We start from the raw sequence: 13,049 nt of genomic DNA, 5'->3' as shown, positions 1-13,049 counted from the left end.
ACAAAATTCGGATTCAAGATCATCCAAACAAAGTATGAACATGAATGAATCTATTTTAAGCAACAAACATGATGGATTCTAACGATTCAAACAACATTATATTTTCTGAAAAATGCATAACACATGAAACAAATTGAAGAAATAATTAATTAAATTTCAATTTGAATCTAACAAACATTAAACCAACAAATATTCACTTAAACAACAATACAAACATGAAATAAACATGAAACATAACTAATTAATCTTTCGTTTGAAATCTGAAAAATTAATTTAACAAACAACACATGAGCATGAACTAAAAAATTAATTCAAACGATAAACAAAACAAACATTTGCTGATTTTAGATTCGAAAATATCAACGCAAAATACGGACTCAAAAACTACTAACCGGATCGAAATGAAATATGTACAGACTGTTTCGACGAACCTCGAATGGGAATGAATCTGTCCGGATTCGACGACGAACTCAACGACGAACTCACCTTCCTTGTAAACTTTGACGAACTCAAAATGACGCTCGACGACCTCGACTAAAACTCAACCGAGCAGCTCGTCTGAAGATACAACAGCTGGAACCTTTGATTTCACAGTCGTAACATCATCACTAATATCGTCAACTATGGTTGACCTTTCTTTGATGTCCACAACTGGTAATTCTTGGTCTTTTCCTGTCTCATTTCCTTTATCCTCCTTACTCTTTCCCCACACCACAGAGTAAAGTCCCATGACTATGATAATTGCTCCAATGCAGCTTCCAAGGTGGACTGACTCAGCCAAGATAATAGCAGCAAGAATAGAAGTGATGACCATACTCAAAGGGCTAAAGGCTGTCACGAACACTGGGCCTTTAACTTTATTAACTACACTTTGCACGTAATATGCAATTCCCGAGCAAACGATTCCAGAATAAGCAGCAGCAAGGAGCCTAGCGTCGAAGCCAATTTTCCATGCATTCCAATCACGTTCCATTATAAGAGCAACAATTCCTCCTTCCACTATGCCCATCACACATAACCATGCTGCCAGAGATAGCTCTGCTGGGTATTCCTTCAATGCCATCGATTGAACAATAAAGAAAACGGACCAACCAATAATGCAAGAGATGAGCTCAATGGTTCCGGCGACCCAGTTCTCGGGGGTGGTGTTTGGACTGGTGGTTTTCGGACAAGATGGCGCAGCAGCCATGGCTGTCTTGGTGGAGCTGAAGACATGGTTGACTGACGTGAAGATGGAGAGGGAGCTGAGGCGACGGGATAGTGACGACGCAGCAGCAGCTGCGACGAGCAGCTGGGGACGGGGGTGATGGTTTGGGTCGTTTGGTCGTCGACTGGTTATGGCCGTAGATGGTGGTGCAGGTCAGCCATGGATGTTGATGGCGAAGCTCAGAGACGACGGGGATGAAGCGGGCAGCGGTGGGTTTGATATTTTTTCTTCTTTGATTGAGGGTTTTCCGGCGATGCAACGGGGAGGTCGACGTGGATGGTGGTGACGTTGGTTGTTCTGAGTGGACGAAGAAGAAGGTAAGCGCAGCCATGGGAGGTGAGGTTTTAGGGCAGCCATGGCTGTGTAAGATGGAGATGGAGAAGAAAGAGCAAATGTTTGGGGGGGCGGATGACTTATGTCATTTTTAGGGTTTTTTTTTTGTTTTATTGTTTGTAAGATAATAGAGGTGTTGGGTTATGGACTGGGTTGACCCAGTTCGAAATGGACTGGGTCGTAGGGAAGATTGGGCCATTTTTTGGGCCTATGGCTTGAAATCGAAGAAGAGGCCCAATTCCGACTTTCTTTATATTTTCGCTCTCTTTTCTTCTTTTATTTCTCTAAAACTAAATTATAAAAATACTTAAACTATTATTAAGAACTAAATTAAGTTATAAAAGTGCAAATTAACTCCAAATAACAATTAACGCACAATTAAGTAATAATTAAGCATAAAATTGTACATTTGGGCATTAAATGCTAAAAATGCAAAAGATGCCTATTTTTGTAATTTTCATTTTTTGTAAACAAATTTAATTAGTAACAATTATAGAATTAAATCCTACATGCAAAATGCAACATATTTTTGTATTTTTTATTAATTTAGCAAATAAACACGCACAGATAAATACAAATAATTATTCAAAATATCACAAAACATCACAAAATTGCACACCAAAGAAAAATCATTTTATCTTTGAATTTTTTGGGAGTAATTCTCATATTGGGCAAAAATCACGTGCTTACAGCTGCCCCTCTTTGCCCGAAGACACGAAGGGTTTTCGTGCAAAGATAAAGCGAGCGATTTTTTGCCCATCCGAGTACTCCGTTGAAGCATTTTTTGAAAAAGATTTGACCGAACCTTTGCTTCAAAGGTTTCCTACATATCCTGGGCTAAACAGGAATCAGGTCAATGTAGTTCGGAAAATTTTGGTAGCTGGGACTACCGTGGGACTCCATTGTCACTGTTGTTGCATGCTATTACTACTGCTTACCGATCTCTTTGTTACACCGTGCTTAAAAAAACAAGAAGCTAGGCTAGAGTACAATTTGTTTTTGTTGCCTTGCTTCCTTGTCTGCTTGCATTTCTTTCGGTGCTTTACTTCTTTTGACACATGTACTTGAGTTTGTACTGTGACCTCTTGTTGCAACCTTCTGTTTCCCGGTGCCGGGGAATTTTATTGTTTCCTGCTGGGGATTCCTATTGTAACCCTCTGTTTTATTGTCCTCTGACTTGATCTTGAAATGTATGCCTCTGTTATCTGGGCGGGCTCCCAACTTCAATACTTGAAAATTAAAGATTTGAAATGTATGCCTCTGTTGTCTGGGCGGGCTCCCAACTTCAATGCTTGAAATGTAAAGACTGAAATTTATGCCTCTGTTGTCTGGGCGGGCTCCCAACTTCGACGCTTGAAATATAAAGACTGAAATGTATGCCTCTGTTATCTGGGCGGGCTCCCAACTTCAATGCTTGAAATGTAAAGACTGAATGTATGCCTCTGTTTTATGGGCGGACTCCCAACTTCAATGCTTGAAATGTAAAGACTGAATGTATGCCTCTGTTCTATGGGCGGGCTCCCAACTTCATCAACTGAAATGTAAAGACTAAAATGTATGCCTCTGTTATCTGGGCGGGCTCCCAACATCAACAATAACTTTTAAAAATAAGCGCCATTCCTCTCTTCAGGCGGGCTCCTGACTTCAAATATACAACTTTTAAAATAAATGCCTTTCCTTTCTTCAGGCGGGCTCCTGACTTCAACAACAATTTTGAAAATAATCGCCATTCCTCTCTTCAGGCGGGCTCTTGACTTCAATCAATACATCGCCATTCCTTTCTTTAGGTTGGCAAGATTTCAACAATTTTTTTAAAAAAAAAACGTCTTTCCTCTCTTCAGGCGGGCTCCTGACAACAACTTTGAAAATAATCGCCATTCCTCTCTTCAGACGGGCTCCTGACTTCAACAACAACTTTGAAAATATCGCCATTCCTCTCTTCAGGCAGGCTCCTGACTTCAAACCATACATCGCCATTCCTTTCTTTAGGTTGGCAAGATTTCAACAACCTTTTTAAAAACGCCTTTCCTCTCTTCAGGCGAGCTCCTGACTTCAACCTTTTTTTTTTCAATTCAATTCTTTTCAAATTATCCTAGGAGAAAATTCATCAGACTAGGATTTGATATCCTATCTTAGGAGAAAGATTCATCGTACTAAGATTTGATATCTTATCTTGGGAGAAAAATTTCATCAGACCAAGATTTTGACTCTAGGAGATAAATCGTCAGACTAGGTCCATTTTGTTGTGATCTTAGGAGAAAGATTCATCCGACTAAGATTTTATCTTGGGAGAACAATTTCATCAGACCAAGATTTTGACTCTAGGAGATAAATCGTCAGACTAGGTCCATTTGTTGTGATCTTAGGAGAAAGATTCATCCGACTAAGATTTTATCTTGGGAGAACAATTTCATCAGACCAAGATTTTGACTCTAGGAGATAAATCGTCAGACTAGGTCCATTTGTTGTGATCTTAGGAGAAAGATTCATCCGACTAAGATTTTATCTTGGGAGAACAATTTCATCAGACCAAGATTTTGACTCTAGGAGATAAATCGTCAGACTAGGTCCATTTTGTTGTGATCTTAGGAGAAAGATTCATCCGACTAAGATTTTATTATATTATCTTGGGAGAAAAATTTCATCAGACCAAGATTTTGACTCTAGGAGATAAATCGTCAGACTAGGTCCATTTGTTGTGATCTTAGGAGAAAGATTCATCCGACTAAGATTTTATCTTGGGAGAACAATTTCATCAGACCAAGATTTTGACTCTAGGAGATAAATCGTCAGACTAGGTCCATTTTGTTGTGATCTTAGGAGAAAGATTCATCCGACTAAGATTTGATATCTTATCTTGGGAGAAAAATTTCATCGGACCAAGATTGTATCGGGAGGTAAATTCATCAGACTAGGACTTTTTATCCTAGGAGAAAAATGTAAAGATCAATGATTTGAGAAACTTACCTTCGTAATTTCTTCTTTTCTTTTCTCCTTCCTTCGCGCTGCTTTGTTCTTGCTTGCTGGGGATAATACCACTGCGGGAGTCTCCTTTCTTCCCCTCCTTCAAATTCAATTTTTTTTTTCAGAATTTATTTTCGCTCAACACTGCTAGGGATAAAAGTGTTATCTTCTTGGGATAACGTTGTTAAGGATAATGCTGCTGGGGAATTTTATCCCTTCAAATCGATGCTTCATTCTTCTGGAAGCTGCTGAGGATGATAATGGTTTTTGCTTTTCTGAGCACAAATGTCATCCCTTTGTTCTGTATGCTGGGGAACAACTTCTTTTATTAAAACTTGTTATGCTGGGGGTAAAACTAGTTCAAAGACCACTTCCCTTGAGACTGGTGCTATATTCATTTTACCCTGAATGGGTATCTGACTTCCAGAAAATTTTCCAAATGAAAGGAAAATTTTCTGCCCCAGTTTGACAGTCTCTCTTATGGCCTGCATTTCTGTCATCAATGCCACTTCCTTTACCTGTTTCAAATCAAACAAAATTTGTTAGTTTAAAACGTGGTGGTTGGTTGTGATACTCCTACTGGGATGGTTTTCCCTTTTCCCTTCCTTGCTCTGCGTTCCACAACTTGTTGGGGATGATATTATTTGCTGGGGATAATCCTTTTCTGCTGGGGATATCCCTCTTCTTTCGTAGCATGGCTCGGAAACTTGCATTTTTCCGACCTTTTAGTCTCGCATGAATTTTCCAAGTCATGCTCATTGCTCTCCTTGTTTGTCCACGGGCCTTGGCCTTGAGGTTTTAATAACCTCTGATTTTGGCAAGGATATCCCTCTTGACACTCGTTGATCTTTTTGTCAATTCCCTTTTACTGGGGATATCTTTTTTTGACACTAGCCTCGCGCTTGTTCCTTCCTGACTATATCACTTGGATGTATTAGTCAGATCTTATCTTGGAAAGCTGATGGCCTATTTTGAAGTCATTTCCCACTGGTTCTGACCAAACAGACTCTACTGGGGAAATTTCTATGAAAGGAAAAGATAAAAGGGAACAGAATAAAAGACAACGGAAAAAGATGACTCTTTAACAAAAGAAACTATAAATAAAAACCTATCAAACGCAAATACCGACTCTAATGGTCATGACATGCACATGTGGCCCATCCTCTGCCGTCAATCGTCTTTCAAGACCTTCAATTGGCAATTCCCCATCTGATTCTCAATCTTATTCGACTTGTAGTGCCCAAAAGGTTTTCACTATCAAGTCTCTCTCATTTTGGTTTTTCTCTCAGCTTTCATCGCCTTATGGTGCCTGTGAAGGTTTTCACCGATAAGACTCTCTCATTTATATCACTTTCCAGCTGGGGATTTGGAGTGTTGTTGGTATGACTCTCTATGCTGGAGATTAGAGTCCTTTCTGTTGTGGAACAGAGTGTTATGTTCACCGGTAAGAGTCTCATTTTTCTGACTTGGCATCTTTTGCCGACTGGTCAGAAGGTCTTTCTTTGGACCGTAATGTGGGTTTTTTGGATAGGTTTAGAAAGAAAGGGTATTAAAGGCTCAAAAAACAAAATAAATTTGGGTTTTAAATTACAACCTTCGAAATCACATTTGTTTTCAACGAGCGCAACCCTTGCCCCCAGTTTCTTGCTTGGGGATTATTTATTTATTATATATATATATTTTTTTTTGTTACACTATGCATATTACACACATTATGCGCACTATGCACCCTATGACCGAGCCGTGAGGCGCCTACGTATCCTCTTTGAGGAATCAGGTCAAACGTAGTTCCCAATTCCTCTTTTTTCATTTGACTTTTTTTTTTCATTTTTCTTTTTCTTTTTCATTTTTTTTTGATTTTTTCTTTACCTTCTAGGCTCGTATTTCCTAGTCGTTGCTATTGATTCCGAACGAGGGGTATGAAAGAAAATAAATAAGGCTCAAAAGGGGTAACGAAGGATAAAGTGTTTAGGTAGCAGAACAAAATGCCTTCGTCATTCCAGTCTTCAAAACATGCCAAGTGCAAACAACACAATTGAACATAGATTTATAGTCTCTTCCGATGGTGCTGGACTTGACAATTATGTTAAACACTTGCTTTTTCATTTGTCATTTCTAAAGTACTGCTGGGCGACACTCTCACTCTCGTGCACGACCCTCATGCCAATTTGGCGAATCTTGCATTTAACGGTTTTCTTTAAGTTTTACTTGCCCCAGTTCCACATGACTCGGGCTTCAAATAATCTCAAACCGTTCTTATTTCCCTTAAATGCTTTGATCACCTCTCCAGGGTTTTATGATTAATTTTAAAGATTAGGCCCAATATGTGCGCATGTCATGTCACGAGAATCGGCGCTGAACAAAAAATGATAAAGGGACTAAACAAAAGATGACTGGAAACAACAAAAGACCGACTTTTGTATTAGACTACTGGCGAAATGGTTTGAATAATAAAACAAACAAAACAACCAGAATAAAATCCTAACACAGCCTTGACAAAACTTAAACAAATTGATATGACAAACTGGAAAGATAAGAAGGTTTTACACAAGACAATATTCGGATTACAACCCTAAGAATAATCCGGACAACAAAAATGACAACAAAATAAGACACCACCAGCTTCTCTCTTGCTAACCAAGGAACGGAGCGTCCTTCCATTTTATCAAAATTGGCATCTTAGCCACTAAGCTTTGCATTAGTATTGCCAAGAGCATTACCAACTTCAATATCATCAACCTTAGTCAACAAGTCCTAATAGGATTTGAGTGTTTCTGTTATCAAGCCTGATCCCCGCAAAGTGTGCTTCTGGGTCTTGTAGTTTCGGCTTACCACAAACAAACCACCTTCTTTCTTTGCGATTCAAAACAGGTTAGAATGGACTCAGTCGGTCCTCATTATTAACAACATTTTTTTTTTCATTTTTCTTCTTTTTAGATTTTTTTTTCATTCATTTTTTCATTTTTTTTGTTGTTGTGGTCGAATCTTATGGAGATTGCCTACGTATCATGACCCCGCATGAATCAGACCTTGCGTAGTTCGGACCAATAAAAGATGAACAATACTAATCATTTTTTTTTTCCAATTTTCATATTAAAATAAACTGGGTTTCAATGGTTTGAAGATGACCTACAAACTCGAAAATCAAACAACCCACATATTTTAATCAAAAGATTTACAAACTCCAAAAACAAACGGCCCGCTTCCTTTCTCCGTTTGACAAATGCAACCAAACGGTTATTTTTGCAAATGTGGCCCCTTCCAAATTTTGAGGCCGGAGAGGATTATTTTACGACACTTTACAAACTTGTTCATTCTTTTACGAAAATAGCCTTTCGACAATTGAAAGATACTCTAGGGCTATTTCGGCAAGAACGGTTTAAGACGCGGTCAAAGCTGGCTCGGCTTATTTTGACCAAAAATCCAAACGGTATTCACCTGACCGTTGACTCTTTGTTTTTTTTTCAAATTACAATAAAAACCGGGTATTGCAAACACGGCCCTTCAGCGCCTCGGGGACGAAGATTTTTACGGCTGTGTGGGTCAACTGGACCAAATCTTAAAAATGACCCAAAGGTGGCTGTTTATGCGAAGTCAGCCTTCCGTCGTCCCTTTCGGGAACATTCGGCTATGTCTTGATAAAACAGCGTCACCCGACTTCTTTATGACAAAATTAAAATTTGACATATTTTTTTTTTGGTTATTTTGTTTTAGCAAAAAGTGGAGGCTGGACACTGCCCGACTTATTTATGAAAAAAATTAAAATTTTGACATGTTTTTTATTTATTTATTGGTTTTTGGCTATTTTAGCAAAAAGGGGGGTTGGACCCGATGAGGGTTGCCTACGTATCTCACATCCGGTGAGAATCAAACCCGCGTAGTTCGGGCAGGTCATGAATAAAGTAAATAAACTAATTTTAAATTATTATTTATTTTTTCTTTGGAATTTGTGAAAGAACTGGTTTAAAAGAAGAAAGGAAGTATTTTTTTTTTTGAATTTTTGATTGATTTTCTTTTTTAAAAGAAAGACTTCTAAGAATATTTTTTTTTTGGATTTTTGATTGATTTTCTTTTTGAAAGAAAGACTTCTAAGAATTCCTTTTCTTTTGATTTGAACTTTGAGAATTTCAAAAGTAAAAGGAAGATTTTTTTTTGTTTTTTCTTATTCTAAGAAGAAAGAAAATATTTTTTGGAATTTTACCTTTAATAAAAGAAATGCTTTCTAAAAAAAAATATTTTTTGAATTTTGAATTTTCTTTTCAATTTTTAAAGAAGAAGGAAAATATTTTCGAATTTGAATTTGTTTTATTTTATTATATATATATATTTTTTTTTAATAATTAAAAAGACTTTCTAAAGAAGTCAATAATGGAAAATATTTTTGGATTTTTTGTTTTGAAAATTGGGAGTCTAAAAAAACTTTTCTAGACTTTTTGGCAGGACAAATATTTTTGCAACAAATAAAGATATATATACATTTTTTGGAAATAAAGAAAAACTTTTTGGATTTTTATATATATATATTTGCAACAAATAATAAAACCACTTTCAACGCGACTCTTTTTATTTTATTATTTTTATTTTTGTTTTGGTATCTAAACAAATAAATAAATAAAAACCCATTTTAAAAACAAGACTCTTTTTCATTTTCATTTTTATGGCAAGACAAACTATTTTTTTTCTAATTTGTTTTTTTTTTAAAAAAAAACAAGACAGAACAACGACTCTTTTTTTTTCTATTTTTCCTTTGCTTTTAATAAAACAAACTAATAAAATATTTTTTTTTCATTTTCTCCAAATTTCGGCAGAGTTTTGACAGTTATTTGGGCATTGGTTTTTTTTCAAAAATAAACAATCAATTCCCTAACCGCTATTTCTTTTTTTTTTTTCAATTTTAAAATATTATTCCTGATATTCAAAAGTCAGTCAGCACACAAGTACGAATCAAATAAATGCGCAAGTAGGAGCAAGTAAGATGCATCAGGATGGTCATTTTCATTTTTGGTACACCTGTCCTAGACAGACTCAACCCCTGTGTTGAGCCTCCAAAGTCAAATGCACGTGATGCAAACAAACGTTCCTACTAGGGATCCGGCATGAAGCTGAGTTATTCTAAGTGAAAAAACCTGAGGTATATTGTTCTAGCCCTGGCTCACCCAAGTGGACAGCTTGAGCCGAAATGGGGGCAACGTACCGGGAGCACGAAAGTCTGCCCGGCCTAGTTACTTGTCCCAACTTCGTCTTATTTGGTATGACTTCTAACAGAAAGGTGGGCCACGCGCACGTGTGCACCATAAATTTAGAAGACTCAGAAAGAAGGAGGTTTCGTAGCAGTTGTATATATTCATAATTCAAATAATATTAAAGCGGTAAAAGTGTCATTTAGTACATTGGGCATATATCATGTAAAAAAATCAGATAATAAATAAAGCCAACTATAACAATTATTTTAAGCTCAAATTCTTGAACCCTGAACCAGTGGTTCTGGGTTAAGTCCCCAGCGGAGTCGCCAGAGCTGTCGCACCTCCTTTTTCCGCCCCGCGAGGGTGCGTGGGAGTTTTTCCAATTAAAGGACAGTCGAAACGGGATTTATTTGTTTTGTTTCAGAGTCGCCACCTGGGAATTTTAAGGCGTCCCAAGTCACCAATTTTTAATCCCTGAATCGAGGAGAATATGTCTCTGTTTGTTATTCTGCGAACCAAAAATCCTGAATAAGGAATTCTGTTAATCCGGAAGAAGGTGTTAGGCATTTCCGAATTCCGTGGTTCTAGCACGGTCGCTTAACTGTTATTATATTTGACTTTGATTTATTAAATGCATATTTATTGCCCAATTTTATTGTTACCGCTTCTATTTAGACTGCTTGTAATTAAGGACCCTTCTTCGAATCGAATCACGCATACGTGTATCCGTTTTATATATTATATATTTTTTAACGTGAAAAATCGTGTTACGCGTACGTATACACAATGATATTGATAATATAATTTATTTATTTATTTTCGAAATTTTTATTTATTTATAAAATAGACTTAAGTTCGAAATTGTGCTTAAAATAAAATTAAGAACGTTTGTCGCTCTTGTATGATTAAATAGTGAACTGCACATCTCAGGTTATATGAAATTAATTTGATATTCTCCGAAGAACCCCTTTTTAATAAGAATTTGCTCGAAGTTGCGCGAACGCATAATCCGAAATGTCTTTAGAAGTATAATCAAGTCACGCGAACGCAACCCTAATTATGCAAATTAGTTTGGGTCGCATAAATGCGTACCCATGTTTAAGAATGGAATTATTATTATACCGCGCCTAAAGCAATTAGCGTTTTATTTACTTTGGGGAAGGCCGTGAAATTTGTTAAACGGCCCATCCGAAGTCTAAGTAATCAATTAAACAGTTATTGAGGGCCCCGCAATTAGTGTGTTTTATTGGGCGAGGCTCATCTCATTTTATTAAAAAAAAATAGTCCTAAAATGCCTACATTTTCTGTTGAAATTTTTCTTTACAAAATAAAGAGAAAATGTCTTAATTTATTTACATGTTATTACCTAGTTACATTATACTAGGCATGTTCTCAATTTGTCAAATTAAAAAAAAGCAATCCAATTTTAATCCTAGACCATTTACATGCTGAACTTAACCAATATTATTTAACTAAACAATATTTCTACCAAAAATTCTTACTAAATGGCATATTTGTTTGATTTTTACTTGACGAAGTTACTACACCATTTATTTATTTTTGGCAATATATAGGTAGTTCAATCGTTAAGCTATCGTCGGATATTCCACTATATGTATTAAATAGCTACACGATTCTGATTTTTTTTTTTGCAAACTAAATAAATTATACATACAAATAAAATTCAGAATATAATTAAAACTAATTCAAAATTTCAACTATTTATTTTTTCGTATTCATGCTTCATATTCGGATTACAATAACCAGCTTTCAGTTGTGTACCTGATATCGGAAGCAAAAGAAAATGATGATGAGAATCAGCGACAGTAATAACAATACAGCAACAACAGTCCAGCAGCAGTAACAACCCAGTAATAGACCGGTGGAGTAGTAATCCCAAAAACAAAAGCTTTAAGCTTTAAATGAAACAGCAACCATTAATACTAATTTCAAACAAAGAAAGAAAACAGTAGATTTTTAGTTTTTATTTTTATTTTGAAAGCTTAAATATTTTTCGGAATTTTTCTCTCTTCTATCCTCTGCCCGTTTTTTTTCTCTCTATCTGTATGTGTATTTTTTCTCGTATCTCTTCTCTGTTTCTGTTCTCCTTGTATTGTCTTGTGTTCAAGACTTCATATATATAACCCATCCCATAAACCTTTCAATTAATTAAAATCAATACTTTTTCTCTACCCAACCCATCATCTTCCCACTCATCCCCATTACATTAAATACACATATCTCACCACCCCATTATATTTTGTCCCCCATGCTTCATTTAAAATAATACAAGATTCCCCTTTAAATTAAATCTTGTCCCCCCTTTATATTAAATAATCATATCACAACCCACCCCATTTCATTTTATCCCCCATGCTTCAAATAAACAATTACAAAATGTACGATTCCTAAACTACCCCCTCCGACCTTACTGAAATTACCAAACTACCCCTGAACGTACTACAAATTTACCAAACTACCCATCAGCTATAACACATCAATTAATCAAACTTAACCAAAATATAGACAATATGATCAATTTCTAACAATGTTCAAACAACAATATGAACACGGATGAACATCATAACAACAATATCACATGAACACGATTTTAACAACATTTCAACAACAAATCACATGAACACAAATTGAACAACAAAGAACAACTAAAATTTGATTGAACAATATTTTAGCAACAAACAATCCTATTTTCGGATTCAACAACAACAACAAACAAAGTATGAAGATTTCTAAATTCAATCATATTGAACTTAAAATCAACTCTAACAACATTACAACAAACAATTCTTATATTAAACTTTAAATAAGATTATGAGAACAATTCAAGAAATAATCATAAATGGTAAACAAGAAATCAAACTATACAAAATTCGGATTCAAGATCATCCAAACAAAGTATGAACATGAATGAATCTATTTTAAGCAACAAACATGACGGATTCCAACGATTCAAATAACATTAATATTTTTCTGAAAAATGCATAACACATGAAACAAATTGAAGAAATAATTAATTAAATTTCAATTTGAATCTAACAAACATTAAACCAACAAATATTCACTTAAACAACAATACAAACATGAAATAAACATGAAACAGAACTAATTAATCTTTCGTTTGAAATCTGAAAAATTAATTTAACAAACAACACATGAGCATGAACTAAAAAATTAATTCAAACGATAAACAAAACAAACATTTGGGATTTTAGATTCGAAAATATCAAAGCAAAATACGGACTCAAAAACTACTAACCGGATCAAAATGAAATATGTACGGACTGTTTCGACGAACCTCGAATGGGAATGAATCTGTCCGGATTCGACGACGAACTCAACGA

General features: G+C 35.7%; 1 protein-coding gene across 1 annotated transcript; it reads right to left on the bottom strand.

Annotated features, from left to right (window-relative positions):
- Positions 1-541: 541 nt before the first annotated feature.
- On the bottom strand, positions 542-1,189 carry LOC142165368 (WAT1-related protein At4g08300-like). The gene has a single exon (XM_075223938.1). It carries the CDS (start codon positions 1,187-1,189, stop codon positions 542-544), a length of 648 nt encoding a protein of 215 aa, XP_075080039.1.
- Positions 1,190-13,049: the final 11,860 nt, after the last annotated feature.

The sequence above is a fragment of the Nicotiana tabacum genome, chromosome 10 (assembly GCF_000715075.1).
Source record: "Nicotiana tabacum cultivar K326 chromosome 10, ASM71507v2, whole genome shotgun sequence".
Taxonomy (NCBI): Eukaryota; Viridiplantae; Streptophyta; class Magnoliopsida; order Solanales; family Solanaceae; genus Nicotiana; species Nicotiana tabacum.
The sequence above is the reverse complement of the archived record's forward strand: the minus strand, read 5'-3'. Positions and strand labels throughout refer to the sequence as shown.